Here is a 19,532-nt window from a genome sequence, read left to right as displayed (position 1 = left end):
GGCCCATGTGATCCCAGGATACACAAACGATCCTGGAAGACATGTTCCCATATTCTGGACTGCGTAACTCAGCCTCGGAATGCAATCCTACCGTCCTCCGGGACCATCAGGTATTTCATAAAAATCATTTTCAGTTGGACGCGTTCGCCCGCAGGAAGCCTCCGACCGCGCTGAGCACCTCGAGTCTCATTGCCGAGAGCATGCAGAATCAAACGCAGGCAGCGGAAAGAGCGTGTGGCAAACCTGTCCCACCCACCCTTTCCTCCAACCACTGTCTGTCCCACCTGTGACAGGGACTGTGGTTCTCGTATTGGACTGTTCAGCCACCCAAGGTCTCGTGTTAAGAGTGGAAGCAAGTCTTCCTCGAATCCAAGGTACTGCCTATGATGATGATGCTCGTAAAATAAGATGAGAAAGCTAGACAAAAAGACCGAGGCCCATCTAGTCGGCCTTCAAGCATGCTGGTAGTCACATGATACACCGATACTGGAGTTATTGACTAATCGATCTCTATAAATGAGTTTACAACAGAGCCAGACACCTGGTGAGGAGAGCCCCAGTGCTGGGGAGCTTTGGATCCATAGGTTCCAAAGTCACTTGTTCTCCCAAACAGGGAAATAAAGACTGATATTTATAACGCGTCCTTTATCGACCTCAGGGACATCCCTAGGTGCTTTACAGCCAATGAAGTACTTATTGACCCTGAATTCACGGCCCCGACAGGTGCGTACGAGGTGTACCCATGCCCGTAGCGGCCCCACAAGTTCTGGATTCAGGCATGCACTGCACATGCGCCTAAACCCACAACTTGCAATCTGAGAATGCGAGATCTGAGATCGCAAAATGTGGGTTTTGGAGTGTAGTCACTGTTGTAATGTGGGAAACATAGCAGTCAATCTGTGCACAGCAAGCTCCCACCTACAGCAATGTGATAATGACCAAATCATCTGTTGTTATGTTGATTGATAAATATTAGCAAGGACACCAGGGATAACTCCCCTGCTGCTCTTCAAAATAGTGCCATGGGATCTTTTACATCCACCTGAGGGGGCAGACGGGGGCTCAGTTTAACGTCTCATCCGAAAGACGGCACCCTCTGTCAGTGCAGCATTCCCTCAGTACTGACCTACCAACAGTGTAGCACACCCTCAGTGCTACACTGGACTGTCAGCCTAGATTTATGTGCTCAAGTCCCTGGAGTGGGACTTGAACCCACAACCTTCTGACACGGAGGAGTGTGCTGCCCATTGAGCCACAGCTGACACTCAATGCTACACTCATCACATCTTATGTTTCAAATTACTCATACACTGTCTCCCAAAAGCTGAAAGAAAGGGGAGGATAATCAGGGAGGATCACTGTGTCTTCCGTTTCCATACCCAACATTGGTTTTTGAGGTGAGGCTGTATTCCTGGCCACAGTTGCTCTGCACTGTGCTGCCCAGCACTGTGCTGCCTAGTGTCAGCGTCTCAGCTTTGGCAGGCTTGGTGGTCCCTTAATTGCAACTGACTGAAGAGTCTACACGCTTGTGGAGTTTCTGCCTTGCTCAGGACCTCCCCAGATCCAAGCAAATGAGGGTGAACTGCTCTGGTGTCTCATGGGATCCTGGCCTTCATAAATAGAAGCATAGGAGTATAGAAGCAAGGAAGTTATGCAAAACCTTTATAAATCACAGATTACATCTCAGCTGGAGTATTGTGTCCGATTCAGAGAAGGTTCACGAGGCTGATTACTGAGATGAGGTTGTTGTCTTATGAAGAAAGATTGAGCAAGTTGGGCCGATACTCATTGGAGTTTTATCTTATTAAAACATACAAGATTCTGAGGGGGCTGGACAGGGTAGATGCGGAGAGGATGTTTCCCCTTATGGAAGAATCTAGAACTAGGGGGCATAGTTTCAGAATAAGGGGTTGCCCATTTAGAACAGAGCTGAGGAGGAATTTCTTCACTCAGAGGGCATGAATCTTTGGAATTCTCTGCCCCAGAGAGCTGTGGAGGCTGGGTCATTGAATATATTTAAAGGTGGAGATAGACAGATTTTTGAACAATAAGGGAGCAAAGGGTTATGGGGAGCGGGCAGGGAAGTGGTGTTGAGGCCAAGATCAGATCAGCCATGGTCTTATTGCATGGCGGGGCAGGCTCGAGGGGCCAAATTTTTTCTGTTCTTTATCTATTCTGGGCACCACACTCCAGGAAGGATGTAAAAGCTCTAGAAAGGGTGTGGAGGAGATTTGCCAGAATGGTACCAGGAATGAGGGACTTGAGTTATGTGGATAGACTGGAGAAACTGGGATTGTTCTCCTTACAGCAGAGAAAACTAAGAGGAAATTTGATAGAGATGTTCAAATTCATGAAGGGTTTTGATAGATTAAAGAAGGAGAAACGGTTTCCATTGGCAGGAGGGTCCGTAATCAGAGGGACACAGATTTAAGATCATTGGTAAAAGAATCAGAGGAACATAGGAACCGGAGGAGGCATTCAGCCCCTCGAGCCTGTTCCGCCATTCAATTAGATCACGGCTAATCTGAATTCTGAATCCTAACTCCATCTACCCGCCTTGGCTTCATGTCCCTTAATACCCCTGGCTAGCAAAACTCTATCAAGCTCAGATTTAAAGTTATTAATTGAGCATCCATTGCTTTTTGTGGCAGAGTGTTCCTCAGTTCTACACCATGTGTGTGAAGAAGTGTTTCCTTACCTCTCCTAATAGCCTGGCTGTGTTCGTCACTTAGCTTAGTGCCAGTGGTGGCTCAGTGGGCAACACTCTCGCCTCGGAGTCAGAAGGTTGTGGTTTCAAGTCCCACTGCAGCACGGAAAATCTAGGCTGACACCCCCAGTGCAGTGCTGAGAAGTTAAACCGAGGCCCCATCTGCTCGCTCGAGTGGACATATAAAATCTGATGGCACTATTTTGAAGAGCAGGGGAGTTATCCCTGGTGTCCTGGGGCCAGTATTTATCCTTCAATCAACATAACAAAAACAGATTATCTGGTCATTATCACATTGCTGTTTGTGGGAGCTTGCTGTGCACAAATTGGCTGCCGCGTTTCCCACATTACAACAGTGACTACACTCCAAAAGTACTTCATTGGCTGGAAAGCACTTTGAGACGTCCGGTGGTGGTCATGAAAAGCACTATATAAAAGGCAAGTCTTTCTTTCCAGTGCTCACAGAATAGGAGCACTCAATGCAAGAGAAAAGCTGACCACATTATACAAAGCTGCACAGCAGAATAATCACATTAACTGAATTCTTATTTCATTTTAAGAGCGACAGTTCTGCCGACGATAAAGCTTTTGTGATGGCAATGTCTCAACACCCATAAGGTTGGAGGTCAACAGGCCTCTTGCGTTACCAGCTCACCCTTCCAGCAAGTTACAGGGCAAATTATATTCGAGCTGATGGCTGCAGGAAAAGTGTAACGAATTGTGAGATTAATGGGAGGTAATATTGGGCCCAATCTTACTGCCATTAATCTCACAATTCCACAAAGGCAAATGGAAAGAATGAACAGTCGTGTCGAACAACCACCTTGTTACGATCCACGGCATTAACCCGGTGAACATGTAGAAGCTCGAAGGTAAATGGATGGTTTTTCACCGGCCGAACTGCAAACCTGACCCACCCTGGAACACAATGCTTCGTCCCGGTGTTCCACAACTGATCCGAGGCACCTTCTGTCGAAGCACTGAAACCTGGGGGTCAAAGGGTGTTTGAACACCCTAAACCTGCCTCTTCTGGAGAGGGTTCAGGGGTGAGCAGCACCCAAGGAGACATACCCGTACCCCAATCAGAAATCCCCCAGAGGAGAGGAGGGAAGAGAAGTACTGGCAAACACTGGGAAAATTCACCAAACTATTGTTTTTTTTTAAATCGGCATGGACACGATGGGCCGAATCATAATTTCTCTACGATTCTATGAAAAGTGGAGGTACGAGTATTCTCAAACAGTGCCATTAAATGGACCAGGGCGATTATCCAGCCCCAGCCTCTGATTTCACTTAACACCAACACAATCACCAATCACACCCGTTTTCGGTTAGTGAAAAACCGGCACCAGGGACCCGGCAGAAACAAAGATCTAAGTCACTGGCCTCAGTTTAAACATCACATCTGTCGCTTCACAACATGCTGTCAGGGACTCACCTCACACGCCGATAAGGGGCCTTCCAGTGGATTAAACCTCATGTTGATGGTCTCCCCTCTCGAGTTAATTAAAATACTGATCAGCAGGTATGCCTCACCGCTTTCCTTCTCACCCAGATTTTCAATCTTTTCTTAAGCAAGATAAATTAACCGCTTGAGAATGCATCGGTTTTTAAGCCACCCTCCGACAACCTAGTGGGTGCTTCAAGCTGATACCCTGACCCAACATCGCCTCAGTCACTCTCCACTTTAAATCGACAATGCAGTTAAGCTCGTTACGTTCAGCACAAACAACTCTGGAACAACTGGGCAAGTGTAACACTATCCAAACTGAGCTGTCCTGGGATCCGATGTCAGGGGATGTGCAAATATAGGATCGCAATGATTGCGAGCTTCCGCTCATCCGAGTTGTAAACTTGATCTCCGGCAGTTTTAGGCATACGTTTTATGTGAGCAACAACTTTGCCTTCGAGGCCTCTGTTCAGCAAGTCACCCCCGCCCCCCGAGAGGGCCCTGTCCATACCAGGCTGTGCCACAGTTGCTGCCTCTTAGAAACATAGAAATTTACAGCACAGGAGGCTATTTCAGCTTATTGTGTTCACGCCGGCCGACAAAGAGCCACACTGCCCTTGGTCATCAGCCCTAAAAGTTACATAGAAATCTATGTAAAATGTGCACATTTTTGTCCATAATTCTGTATAAAATGTTTTGTTCCAAAACAGCATGGAGAGGAGTCGTGCGGAGTTTAACACAGAACACGATCGCGGCTTACAAGGAGGTAATTACTGCGATTGCGAACCTAACATGGTGTGGGGTGGGGGAGGTGGGGTGTGTGTGTGGTGGGGGTGTGGGCCTCCTCTCATTGTATGGGTTGTGGATGCCCATAAACCCCTCACTGTACAGGACTAGCCACCCAATGGGCTGCGATAGAGATGGTTACGGCCATGGAAGGAGTGTTCAGTCAGACTGTTAATCAGCCCGTGACTCCTTCTACTACGCTGCCAGAGGGCAGTTAAGAGTCAACCACAATGCTGTGGGTCTGGAGTCACATATAGGCCAGACTGGGTAAGGGTGGAAGATTTCCTTCCCAAAAAAAGAACATGAATGAATTCTTATGACAATCCGGTCGTTTCATACTCACCATTATTGAGACTAGCTTTTTATTCTCGATTTATTTAATTAACTGAATTTAAATTCCCCAGCTGCCGGGATGGGATTCAAACTCCAGTCCCCAGATCATTGGTGCAGGCCTGTGGATTACTAGCCCAGTAACATAACCACTATGCTACCGTACCGTGGTTACATCATATTATAGTGAACCTAAGGCTGAGGCATCCCTAAAGTCTGTGACAAACAGGATGAGGGGGACGCCAGATTGAATGGTTGTGAAGGTGGAGCAGGAACTTGCAGCGTTTATCAGCTGTGACTCAGTGGGCAGCACCCTCGCCTCGGAGTCAGAAGGTTCAAGTCCCACTCCAGGGGCTTGAGCACATAAATCTGGGCTGACACGCCAGACCTGCAGGAAAGGTTGATGAGGTTGCAAGTGCTGACAGACTGGGCTTTGTTGATGCTGCTAGAACCAGGATTGCTCCACTCACCATTTCTTCCAGTATAAAATCTTCCAAATGGTTCGCAAGAATCCCCAAGTCTTTTACAACACCCAGCAGAAGACGGCACCCCCTGTAATCATGGGGCGTGCGATTAGGGAGGTACCACCCCTATCGGGAGAGGGTGAGTGCAAGCCAGCATACCCAGCCGGGCCGATAATCCTCCGCTGCTGCTTTCCTTCCAGGGAGCCACTGGAACACGGGCATGGGAAGCAGGCACCGTCCCCTCGTGAGGTCAGCAATCTCGCTGGTCCCATAGGAAGGTCGGTGACTGCTCGCCTTCGAGCACCAACCCCGCAGAGCCTGCTCCCACACCATTTTCAGCCCCTGCAGGAACTCTTGCACCCACTTTAACCCCCATCATACCTCAGGCCGTGAAAAATTGGGTGTCTCGGACTATGTGGGAATTATTTGGACTTCATTGATATTCAAATAGTCAATGTGTTTTATATTAGGTGAAACAGCACAATAATGGGAAAAGCCTAAATCAACATTTGCCTGTCACGCTGCAATTGCTGACCTCCTGCCACTAGGTGGTGCTATATCCCTCCCTGTCTGCCACTCGGGGGTGCTGCCCCCCAGCCTGTCTGCCACTTTCTCAGCCTCCACAGGCCACGTAACTCACTGGAGCATCTCCACCCTGTCTCTGAAAAGCAGTGGGGAAATAGGGGAGGCAATTGAATTTATTTAAAGTACTAAAAACCAGATAACAAAATAAAACCATTTGTTTTGAACACCTCCACCAAATCTCCTCGCCAACTTCTCTGCTTCCATGACCAAAGTCAAACAGACCGGCCTGTAGTTGCTGGGTTTATCTTTTCACCCTTTTTTGAACAAGGGCGTAACATTTGCAATTCTCCAGCCCCTCTGGCACCACTCCTGTATCCAACGAAGATTGGAATATTCTGGCCAGTACCTCTGCACTTCCCTCAGCGTCCTCGGATGCATCCCATCTGGTCCTGCTGACTTATATACTTTAATTACAGCCAGCCTTTCCAGTACCTCCTCTTTAGCAATTTTTATCCCATCCAGTATCTCCTCCTTCACTATGTCTATGGCAGCATTTTCTTCCTTAGTGAAGACAGATACAAAGTACTCATTTAGTACCTCAGCCATACCCTCTGTCTCCAGGCATAGGTCTCCTTTATGGTCCCTAATCGGCCCCACCACTCCTCTTACTGCCCGTTTACTATTTATATGCCTATAGAAGACTTTTGCATTCCCTTTTATATTAGCTGCTAATATATTCTCATACCCTCTTTGTCCCTCTTATTTCCTTTTTCACTTCCCCAATGAACTTTCTATATTCAGCCTGGTTCTCACGTATTCTGAACCTGACATCTTACTCTATCTCCCTCGTCATCCAGGGGGCTCTGACTTTAGTTAGTCTATCTTTCTCCCTCATGGGAATGTACCTCGACTGTACCCGAACCATCTCCTCTTTAAAGCCACTTAAAAAGGTTCAATTACAGTTTTGCCTGCCAATCTGTGATTCCAATTTACCCGGGCCAGATCCATTCTCAATCCAATAAAATTTGCCTTCCTCCAATTAAGTATTTTTATTCTAGATTGCCCCCTGTCCTTTTCCATAGCTAATCTAAACCTTATGATACTATGATCACTGTTCCCGAAATGTTCCCCTCCTGACATTTGCTCCACTTGACCTACCTCATTCCCCAGAACCAGATCCAGCAATGCCTCCTTCATCGTTGGGCCAGAAACGTACTGATGAAGATCGTTATCCTGAAATTCAGAAATTCTTCCCCCTCTCTGCCCTTTACACTATTACTATCTCAGTCTATATTAGGATAGTTGGTGTCCCCCAGTATCACTACTCTTATAGTTCTTGCACCACTCTAATTTCTCTGCAAATTTGCTCCTCCATATTCTTCCCACTAGTTGGTGGCCTATGGAATACACCTAGCAGTGTAATGACACCCCTATTGTTTCTTGCTGCTAGTTTAGAATGGATTGGGGTAGAATGAGTTGAGAATAGACCTGGCCCGGGTAAATTGGAATCAAAGATTATCAGGCAAAACTAGTTGAACAATGGCCTTTCTTTAAAGAGATGGTCCGGGTACAGTCAAGGTACATTCCCACGAGGGGGAAAAGGTAGGGCAATTAAAATCAGAGCTCCCTGGATGACGAAAGAGAGAGCAAGATGTCAGGTTGAGAATTCAAGAATCCAAGACCACCCCAACCTCTGTCATTGAGCTACAGTACGCGGACGACACCTGCGCCTACGCACAGAGGCTGAACTCCAGGACATAGTCGACGTATTTACTGAGGCGTATGAAAGCATGGGCCTTACGCTAAACATCCGTAAGACAAAGGTCCTCCACCAACCTGTCCTCGCCGCACAGCACTGACCTCACCGCACAGCACTGCCCTCCCCCAGTCATCAAGATCCATGACGTGGCCCTGGATACCTTGGACCACTTCTCATATCTCGGGAGCCTCCTATCAACAAGTGCAGGCATCGACGACGAGATCCAACACCGCCTCCAGTGCGCCAGTGCAGCCTTCGGCCGCCTGAGGAAAAGAGTGTTTGAAGACCAGGCCCTCAAATCTGCCACCAAACTATTGGTCTACAGGGCTGTAGTAATATCCGCCCACCTGTATGGCTGAGACATGGACCATGTAAAGTAGACACCTCAAGTCGCTGGAAAAATACCATCAACGATGTCTCCACAAGATCCTACAAACCCCCTACGTTACTGTCCTCGACCAGGCCAACATCCCCAGTATTGGAGCACTGACCACACTTGATCAGTTCCGTTGGGTGGGCCACATTGTCCACAGGTCAGACACGAAACTCCCAAAGCAAGCGCTCTACTCGGAACTCCTTCACGGCAAACGAGCCAAAGGTGGGCAGCGGAAACGTTACAAGGACACCCTCAAAACTTCCCTGATAAAGTGCCAACATCCCCGCTGACACCTGGGAGTCCCTGGCTCAAGATCGCCCTAAGTGGAGGAAGTGCATCCGGGAGGGCGCTGAGCACCTCGAGTCTCATCACCGAGAGCATGCAGAAATCAAGCGCAGGCAGCGGAAAGCGCGTACGGCAAACCAGTCCCACCCACCCTTTCACTCAACGACTATCTGTCCCACCTGTGACAGGGACTGTGACTCTCGTATTGGACTCTTCAGCCACCTCAGGACTCATGCTGAGAGTGCAAGCAAGTCTGCCTCAATTCCGAGGGACTGCCTATGTTGATGATTGTTTAACTCTAACCATATAGATTCTGTCCATGACCCCTCCAGGGCATCCTCTCTCTCCAGCACTAACAGTCTCGTTCATCAATCCTTTCTTTCCATATCTTTCCTGAACACCTTACATCCAGGAATATTTAGTACCCAATCCTGCCCTTTTTTGAGCCATTACTTGTTCAGAGTAACATATTGATACTTAAAAACCTCTACATTGCGTTCTCTCGCACCTTTAGTAAGGTCGTTACTTGGAGGCCATGGTCACGAGCAACACTTCAAGTCAATAGACCCATCAGAGTCAACACAATGTCCACTGAAGAGAGTTAAGAACAGGACTAGAGTCTGTGATTCCCAGTCTGAGCGCGCTCACTGTGCACAATCAGTGCGGCTCTCCAAATGCAACAAATGAGTTTCTCTTCGAAGTATTAATAACTGCAAATTTCCAAATCATGTCAGAACAAACTAGAATATCAACCCTTTTTGGGAATGTGAGTAAATCTTCACAGAAAAACTATTTCCCAGTTATTATTTTTTTTCATTTTGAGCAAGAGAGATGGCTGACAGAACAGTCAGAGTGAGACAGACAGACAGAATCAGTCAGAGACAGACAGGGAGCAGACAGTCAGACAGAGTCAGAGAACTGAGTGAGACAGAAACACACACAGAGAGGAACAGTTCCATCACCTGTGCTTTATTTCTCGTTATACAGTTCATTCGGAAAACAAACAATAATGATTTTCCAGGCACCAATCAGGAAACAGTTAGTTCAGTGTGTCCGGAACGATCTTTCCAAATCCGCTCGCACCCCAGAATCCCCAGCACGCCTTGCTTCAGAGAGAGGCGCTGAAAGAGACAGGCTGCGTAGAGGGAGAGAAAGGCTGAGACAAGCTAGGAAGGAGAGAGAGAGAGAAAAAATGAGAGAGAGAAAATAATGATAAGAGCACTTCCCTTCAACAATAGCTTATTTATATTTTTACAGACAAGACGTATTGAAGCCGACTGGGTAAGGACGCATTCATTACTTATTTTCCAAGAGGTAATAAATAAAGCTAATTTCACTATCAGACAAGTTTCTATCCAATACTGTTCACCAGAGAGGGAGTGACCGAAATTGCGCGCCTCTAAGACGCAGTGATGGGGCGAGAAGGCCTTCCGACCGGGGGCAGGCGGATGGGCCGACACATCTGAAATTCAGGATCCCGCCCCACCGGGCACGCGTCGACCCCTCACCGCCCGGCCCCCACCCCCACGCCCCGGCCCATGACCCCTCACCACTCGACCCCACCCCTGCGCCCCGGCCCACGACCCCTCACCGCCCCTTGAGGGAGATTGCCCCGTTGAGCGGATCAGTTGCCGTTTGGTGCCGACAGCTTCTCCCAGCGGGAAGCTGCCTGTGGCTGGGTGGCACCGTCGCGGGCGGCATTTTGTTTTGATCGCCAGCCGATGTCGGCCCGACAAATGGCAGCCGCGGTTTCGGCCGGGCCGCCTACAGGCAGCACGGTACTCCCCTGTTGGTGCCAGGCCACTGGCCCGGCTGAAACCCTCCCTGGTGGCCCAGTCGGAGCCACTAAAGTGTCTACAGAGCTCGCAGCGGACTGTCCCTTTAACTGAAGGGGAGAGTCCTGGCTAAAGTGTCAGCGTGGCGTTGGTGACACCATCCGCGGTCGGCCCGCTCCCGGCACATTTCCGCCCAGAGCATTGTCCCAAGGATTCTTTTTTAAAAATGAGAGCAATTTTGATCGATTCTGCACCCCATCGATTTGGGGGGGGGGGGGGGGGGAAAGGATCACCATTTAATCAGGATTATCTGCCCCATTTGGGGCGGAGGGCAATTTAAGGCCCGTAGACCCTTCCCACATGGCCGCACCCCAGCTCACATCCGCTTACTTCAGACATCTTCCAAACCAGCGACCTCGACCACTCACAAGGACAAGGGCAGCAGGCGCATTGGAATACCACCTCCTCCACGTTTCCCTCCAAGTAACATACCATCCTGACTTGGAAATATATCAGCCCTTCCTTCATCGTCACTGGGTCACAATCCTGGAACTCCCTCCCCAACAGCACTGTGGTAGTACCTTCACTACATGGACTGCAGCGGTTCACCACCACCTTCTCAAGGGGCAATTAGGGATGAGCAACAAATGCCGACCTTGCCAATGGCACCCATAATATGCGACTGAATTAATTTTTAAAATATATAGCATAATTCACAGCACATGTTTTTCCATACTGGGAATTTAACAATTGTCCTCATGAAGGCAGACTTATTAAAGTGGTATGTGCTCCTTCACACACACTCCCCTCTCCCTTGCTCTCCCCTCAGTCGGTTTGATGTGGGCAATGGTTGCCCGGGATGATGGAATGTGGTGTGTGATCGGTCCAGGGTCCGATGGGACACATTATCCACACTGCGACAACCCACACAAGGGATCGGGAGGGGGTTGATTGGGAGGGGGGGGGGATACGATGGCCAGCTCCGGCTCATGGTTTTGAAGTAGAGTCGGGTGAAGCACTCCTGCATGTCCCAGTGCCATATTCAGCATATGAAAAACGGATACATCTATTTGTACTAACTGAAGTGCAGCCGTTTCTCAGATTGGCTCTCCACAACTATTGCTGATTGGTCCCCTTGGAGGATAAGCCACACCCTGAAGTTCCTCTGGAATGTGTAACTGGAGACGCCCAGCACAAGTTCTGAGTGAATTTCCAATTTGTAATTAGATCCATTTTGACTTCAGAAGCCACAGAGGATAGATCTCCCCAGAAGCCACCAAGATCCAGCCGAAGTCCCTTCCCCCAGCACAAGGTCATCCCTCCGCCAGCTGAAGTCCCTTACCCCAGCACAAGACCTTACACTTGCCCCCTCCCCCATAGAAGGGGCATTGTGTGAGAGTCACAGATTGTTAACAGGTTTATTGTGTATGAAGTGAATAGTGACAGTGTTGTGACTTCCGGATTTCACCCAATCCAACCCTGTTCCTTCTAACACACGCACCGAGCTTGCACGTATCATGGGGTTGGAAGAACGTGATCCATCTTCTGAGTTTTCTCTCTCTCTCTTTCTTTCCCCCACCCCCCCCCCCGGCCAATATATATATCTCCCTCCCCCCCTTAATGTGGGAGGCTTGGTGGATGCGTCCGGCTGCTCAGTGGAGGCAGCGTGGTGTTGGACACATGCGCAGAAAAGGGTCGGTAGGAATTGCACTGAGGGGGCGGGGGGGGGGGGGGTCAGTGATTATTTGTCCCAACTCTTGCTTCTGCCCATGTGTCAGGAGATGCGTGCGCGCGCAGAAGGGAGAGTCAGTACAAATAGTTACTGCGATTAAACACGTGGTTGTGGCACGGAGCAGCCCCTTTAAGGACAGCCATGAGACCTCAGGAGATGCCGGCTGCCTCAGGGCAAGCCAAGTTGGTAAACGAGGCTTCAAACGTGTGTTTGGTCCTGAATTTACATCCATGCAGGTGCCCTGGTCACCTCTTTTGAAGCCTAGGCCAGTAAGGCCAGCAGCGGGCATCCACCGCAATGCCCCGCTAGCCTTACCGCACACTTGATATCACACCTTTAACGCTGGCTCAGGGTCAGCACATTTCTAGCGCCCTATCTGAAAGGATCACGATGTCATTCATTTTTGTAGCATCTCCAGTGAACTAACGAAATATTGTCAATCCCCTTCAATAACTGGCAGATGAGAAGCAGACCAATTGGAAACTACTGCCACCTGTTACACTGGGAGGCGCCACGGGAGCCTGTTTAAGATTCCAATGTGCAAACTTTGGCAAATTTAAATCTTGCATTCTTTTATTATTCATTTTTTAGTATTGTGGGCGTCACTGGCAAGGCCCATTTCTAATTGCCCTTGAGAAGGTGGTGGTGAGCTGCTGCCTTGAACCGCTGCACTCCGTGTGGTGAAGGTGTCCCAGTGTTGTTAGGGAGGGAGCCAGCGATGTTGACTCAATTAAAACAGCGACAGAATGTGGCGTTTCCTACCCAGCAGGTCACAGATCTTAACTTCCGTTAAATTCCTCGACCACCATTACCCAGATTTCTCACTCAGTCAATCTGTGGATAAAACCCTCCACTCTATGTCCACAGATCCCTGAAGGTAGCAGGCCAGGTAGATAAGGTAGTTAAGAAGGCATATGGAATACTTGCCTTTCTTGGTCGAGGTATAGAATACAAGAGTAGGGAGGTTATGCTTGAACTGTATAAAACACTAGTTAGGCCATAGCTGGAGTACTGCACGCAGTTCTGGTCACTACATTACAGGAAAGATGTGATTGCACTGGAGAGGGTGCAGGAGATTTATGAGGATGTTGTCGGGACTGGAGAATTTTAGCTATGGAGGAAAGATTGGATAGGCTGCGGTTGTTTTCTTTGGAACAGAGGAGGCTGAGGGGAGATCTTATTGAGGTGTATAAAATTATGAGGGGCCTGGATAGAGTGGATAGGAAGGACCTATTCCCCTTAGCAGCGGGGTCAACAACCAGGGGGCATAGATTTAAAGTAGCTGCGGGGATTTGAGGGAAATTTCTTCACCCAGAGGGTGGCGAGGGTCTGGAACTCACTGCCTGAAAGGGTGGTAGAGGCAGAAACCGTCACCACATTTAAAAAGTACTTGGGTGTGCACCGGAAGTACTGTAACCTGCAGGGTACGGACTAAGAGCTGGAATGTGGGATTAGGCTGGATAGCTCTTGGTCGGCCAGCGTGGACACGATGGGCTGAAATGGCCTCCTTCCCTGCTGTAAGTGTCTATGATTGTACAATGGTGGGGAGTAGGCGGTTGTGTGGGACCTGCCTGAAGACACAGGGGGGAGTGGGGGAGTGGGGGAGTGGGGGAGTGGGGGAGTGGGGGAGTGGGGGAGTGGGGGGGGTGGGGGGGGTGGGGGTGCGGGGGCGGGGGGATGGATGTGAGAGACCTGGCCTGAATACGGTGGGGTCGGGATGGTCCATGAGCAGACCGAGCGCGAGCACCGTTACCTCCTATAGTACCAGATCCCTTGACTCACCAGACGCTCCATCTCCTGCTCCCGGATCCGCTCCTCTTTCTGCCGCTGATGATAATCCATTAGATCCCCCTCGTTGCCCCCGATCGAGCTGATGCTGTTGGTGCGTTTGCGGAAGGCCGGAGACGCGGATCGCTGCCCTGCCCCCACCAGCCTTCCCGCATCGGCATCGCCGTGGAAACGCGGCGGGCTGCTGGGCACGCTGTGGCTCCAGAAGGTCTGCTCGAGGTCACCGGCGACCCCTCCGTTCTGGAACTCCCTTCTCCCGGGATCGAGGGCGAAGGGGCTGTCCCTGGCATGTGGGTGGGGGGATGTTCGGAGCATGTTGTGAGCGGTGGTCCGGCTCGCTGAGATATGGTGCTCCTCGCGCCTGTTTCCCGCGGTGATCCCATACGACGGCACTCCCGGGCTGGGATGTGCGTAGTAAGATTCTTTCATCGGCAGGGGGAAATACCGCGGGCCCAAGTCCCTGGATTGGTCCGCGCTGTTCCTCGGCTTGAGGCAGTCTGCCGACTGCACCGAGACGAACGGTACCAGCTGGCTCTCGGCGGACCTGTGCAGCCTTGGGAGCGAGCGGCTGTGCGCACCCATTTGCCGGAGGCAGTTGCCGGAAGCTTCCCTAGATCGGGGGACCGACTCGAAAGCCCCTTCACCAGCGGCAGCAGCCTTCTCCCGCCCGGGGGGGTTGTAGTCATTGGGGTTACAGGTTAGGTGCAGCTTGCGTGCCAGCCTGGGACTGGACGGCATGCTGGCTGACTCCTTGCCGCGGCCGACGGTGGCGGTGCAGACGGTGGCGGAGCTGCAGCCGGCGCTGTCGGGTCGCCTCACCTCATCCCACGCGCCCAGCCTGGGCAGGCGCTCGGCGGCGGGGGAGGTCCCGTAGGCCGCGCTCTGGCCCCTCGAGCCGTTCCACTGCTCCTGCCTCCTGCCCCAGTGCGTGTCGAAGTGGAACACCGTCGGCGACGGGGGGCTCCGCGGGGGAGTCGGCGAGCCGGCCGACTGAACCGGCGACGCAGTGGCGAAGAGCCGCAGGAACTCGGCGCTGGCCTGCCGGTTCACCGCGGCGAACGATAGCTGCGGGTAAAATGGCAGCGGTGGCGTGCTGCGATTGGAGAGTGTGGCGGACGCGGCACGGGAGCCCAAGGTGGTGGACTGCCTTCCTTCGGTGGGCGAGATCTGCGGCGGGCTCCGGAGCTGCCCCTCGGCACACGGGAGGTGCCTACTGGTTCCCATCGGGTGGTCCGTGTTGTGAAAGGCGCTGTCGTCTGCGTAACCATGGTAACTCGGTTCCAGTCCAAACGGTCTCGAGGTGGGGCTGTGCATCGCTGCCGGGTACTCTCGGATGTTGGGAAAATCTGTTGGAAATAATAAATTATTAGAGTGGAATTGTTCTTGGCTTTTGCCCAGCGGACTCCTCCTTGCCACACAGTATGTACAGCAAGCGTATCTGGGGAGCAGAGAGGCGTAACATTCCCAGAGCGGAGCTACACCGCAAGGGGATTTTTGAAGAGGTGACTGAAGTAGCGGAGAGGGGAATAATGGATGTCATTTATATGGCTTTCCAGAAGGCATTCCTCATAAAGTCCCTCATAAGAGAGTGTTAGCTAAAGTCGAAGCTGATGCAACTGAAGGCAAATTATTGACCTGGTTAGAAAATTGGCTGAGCGGCAGGAGTGTGAGTGTATGGATAATGGGTAGGTATTCAAATTGGCAGCAGGTGACTAGTGGTGTCCCGCAGGGATCTGTGTTGGGGCCTGTAATGTAAGCACATGTGAGCATTCTCATATGTTTGTTGAGCTGTTGAACTGCTCCTCAAATTCTGGTTGCACTTCAGTCCCACACTCCTGATCTTTGGGCACCCTGTGCGGAGGGGAGCAGGCAGGTCAGAAGGCTTCCTCGTAGGATTGGTCCTGGGCATGGCCAAGGGGGCCATCAGCCGGTCCAGGCAGCGAGCGGTCGTTCAGCCCGACTGCCTGTCTCTATTCCGCGGTTGCATCCGAGCCAGGGTATCCCTGGAGATGGAACACGCGGTGTCCACCGGTACGCTCGCGGCCTTTTGCGAGAAGTGGGCGCCGGAGGGACTGGAGTGCATCATCACCCCCGGATACAAAATTTTAATTTGAACCACGTAATGTCTAAAGTTTAATTTATTTAAGTTTGTCTGTTTAGTGCCCCCACCGCCCTTTAATCAGGGAACACTTGATTTATGATTTATTGTTTCATAGGTGCAACTAAAATAGTTGTAGAGCTGTTGAGTGGGAGTGGCTTAGCCAATCACATGATGTTCACAAGACTCAATAAAACCCCAGCCAGTTGGGTTTGGGAGATCCACGATGAGGCAGGTGGTTGTGAGCCTGGTGGATTAACTGGTAATGTGTAGTGTGATTGTTAAACCTTTGCTAATAAACTATTTCTCAAAGCAATATGTTGCTATGAATTCTTAAACAAAGAGTCCATGAAGCAAATATATTACAGGGCCTCAACTATTCACTATTTATTAATGACTTAACATGATGTGATAGAGAGCCACATATCCAATTCTGCCGATCACACAAAGATTGTCGGCATTGTAGGCAGTGTGAATGGAAGCATAACATTACAAAGAGTTATTAATAGATTAAGTGAATGGGGAAACTGTGGCAAATGGATTTCAGTGCAGGCAATGTGTGAGGTCATCCACTTTGGACCTAAAAGGATAGAACAGGGTAATTTCTAAATGGCAAAAAGCTAAAACAATGGAGATCCAAAGAGACTTAAGCGGTCCAGGTACATCGACCATTAGAACAGGTACAGAACATGATCAAAAATGCTAATGGAATGCTGGCCTTTATATCTGGAGGACTAGAATGCAAGGGAGTAGAGTTATGCTGCAGCTGTACAAAGCCCTGGTTAGCCCACACCTGGAGCACTGTGAGCAGTTCTGGGCACCACACCATAGGGAGGCCTGGGAGGGAGTGCAGCGTAGGTTTACAAGAATGATACCCGGACTGCAAGGGTTAAGTTACAAGAAGAGATTACACAAACTAGCGTTGTATTCCCTTAAATTTAGAAGATTAAGGGGTGATCTGATCGAATTTTTCAAGATATGCAGAGAGGATGTTCCCACTGATGGGGGAAGACTAGAACTAGAGGGCATGATCTTAGAATAAGGGGCCGCCCATTTAAAACTGAGATGAGGAGAAATTTCTTCAGTAAATCTGAGGAATTCACTGCCTCAGAGAGCTGTGGAGGCTGGGTCATTGAATAAATTTAAGACAGAAATAGACAGTTTCTTAAAATGATAAGGGGATAAGGGGTATGGGGAGCGGGCAGGGAAGTGGAGCTGAGTCCATGATCAGATCAGCCATGATCTTATTGAATGGCAGAGCAGGCTCAAGGGGCCAAATGGCCGACTCCTGCTCCTATTTCTTATGTTCTTATTAAGGGGAGCTGATCGGGTAGATAGAGAGAGACTATTGCTGCTGGTTGGGGAGTCTAAAAATTAGAGCCAGACCCTTCAGGAGTGAAGTAAGGAAACATCTCTACACAAAGGGTGGTTGAAGTTTGGAACTCTGCATCAAGTGCCATTTGTGGAAGAATGGTTAATTTTAAATCTGAGATTGATAGATTTCTGTTAACCAAAGGTATTAAGATATATGGAGTTAGGTCACAGATCAGCTATGATCTCACTGAATGGCAGAGCAGGCTTGAGGGGAAAAATGGCCTCCTCTTGTTCCTATGTTCACTTAACTTGCAAGCAGTCAGTCCTGGCTCAGTGAGAGCAATCAGGCCTCTGAGTCAGAAGGTCGTGGGTTCACGACCCACTCTAGAAACTGGAGCTCACAAATCTAGGCTGACACTCTCGTCCTGCTGTTACACTGAAGCCCTGTCTGCCCTCTCAGGTGAACATAAAAAGGACTTATGGCACTATTGTCCCAGGAATCCTGACCAATATTTATTGCTCAACCAACATCAGATTATCTGGTCATCATCACATGTTTGTGGGAGCTTGCTGTGCAAACAGGCTGCTGTGCTTCCCTACACTTCAAAAAGTAATTCATTGGCTGTAAAGCACTTTCAGACATCCTGAGTATCATAGAATCATAGACATTTCGGCCCATCGTGTCCACACCGGCCGACCAAGAGCTATCCAGCCTAATCCCACTTTCCAGCTCTCGGTCCGTAGCCCTGTAGGTTACAGCACTTCAGGTGCACATCCAAGTACTTTTTAAATATGGTGAGGGTTTCTGCCTCTACCATCCTTTCAGGCAGTGAGTTACAGACCCCCAGAGGGTGAAGACATTTCCCCTCAAATCCCCTCTAAACCTCCCCTCAATTACTTTAAATCTATGCCCCCTGGTTGTTGAACCCTCTGCTAAGGGAAATAGGTCCTTCCTATCCACTCCCCTCATAATTTTATACACCTCAATAAGGTCTCCCCTCAGCCTCCTCTGTTCCAAAGAAAACAGACCCAGTCTATCCAATCTTTCCTCATAGCTAAAATTCTCCAGTCCAGGCAATATCTTGGTAAATCTCCTCTGCAACCTCTTCAGTGCAATCACATCTTTCCTGTAATGTGGTGACCAGAACTGCACACAGTACTGCAGCTGTGGCCTAACCAGTGTTTTATACAATTCAAGCATAACTTCCTTACTCTTGTAATATATGCCTTGGCTAATGAAGGCAAGTATTTCATATGCCTTCTTAACCACCTTATCTACCTGGCCTGCTACCTTCAGAGATCTGTGGACCTGCAACAACTTTTATTTATGTAGCACCTTTAATGTAATAAGCACCCCAGGGTGCTTCACAGCAGTGTTATAAGACAATTTGATTAATTTGACACCGAGCCACACAACAATAAATTGTGGCAGATGACCAAAAGCTTAGTCAGAGGTTTTAAGGAACGTCTTAAAAGGAGGAGAGAGAGGCAGGGAGTTCCAGAGCTTGGGGCCCAGGCAGCTGAAGGCACGTCCACCAATGGTTGAGTGATTATAATCAGGGATGGTCAAGAGGGCAGAATTTGAGGAGTGCAGACTTCAAGAGGTTGTGGGGCTGGAGGAGATTACAGAGATAGGGAGGGGCGAGGCCATGGAGGGATTTGTAAACAAGGATGAGAATTTTTAAATCAAGGCGTTGTTTAACCGGGAGCCAATGTAGGTCAGCGAGCACAGGGGTGATGTGTGAGCGGGACTTGGTGCGAGTTAGGACACCGGCTGCCGAGTTTTGGATCATCTCTAGTTTACATAGGGTAGAATGTGGGAGGCCAGCCAGCAATGTGTTGGAGTAGTCAGGTCTGGAGGTAACAAAGGAATGGATGAGAGTTTCAGCAGATGAGCTGAGGCAAGGGCGGAGACGGGCGATGTTACTGAGATGGAAATAGGCGGTCTTAGTTATGCTGCGAATATGTGGTCGGAAGCTCATTCCAGGGTCAAATATTTCTGCTCATCCAGTACTGGATGTCAGACAAGCAGTCTGACAATTTAGAGACCAAGGAGGGGTCGAGAGAAGTGATGGGGTAGAGCTGGGTTCCTCTACACTTCTCAGTGTCCTACCAATTAATGTGTATTCCCTTGCCTTGTTAG

The 19,532-nt window shown here is 49.7% G+C and overlaps 1 protein-coding gene across 4 annotated transcripts in view; it reads right to left on the bottom strand.

Annotated features, from left to right (window-relative positions):
- The window catches only part of phldb2b (pleckstrin homology-like domain, family B, member 2b), a 457,175-nt gene that overhangs the window by 358,218 nt on the left and 79,425 nt on the right, over positions 1-19,532 (bottom strand). For all 4 annotated transcript variants that reach the window (XM_070894178.1, XM_070894179.1, XM_070894180.1 and 1 more), the window contains one exon: positions 13,972-15,323. In XM_070894178.1, the coding sequence (XP_070750279.1) occupies positions 13,972-15,323 (1,352 nt within the window). The remainder of the gene's footprint in view (positions 1-13,971; positions 15,324-19,532) is intronic.

The sequence above is a fragment of the Pristiophorus japonicus genome, chromosome 11 (assembly GCF_044704955.1).
Source record: "Pristiophorus japonicus isolate sPriJap1 chromosome 11, sPriJap1.hap1, whole genome shotgun sequence".
In the NCBI taxonomy this organism is placed as follows: domain Eukaryota; kingdom Metazoa; phylum Chordata; class Chondrichthyes; family Pristiophoridae; genus Pristiophorus; species Pristiophorus japonicus.
Note: the sequence above shows the minus strand (reverse complement) of the source record. Positions and strands in the feature narration are given on the sequence as shown.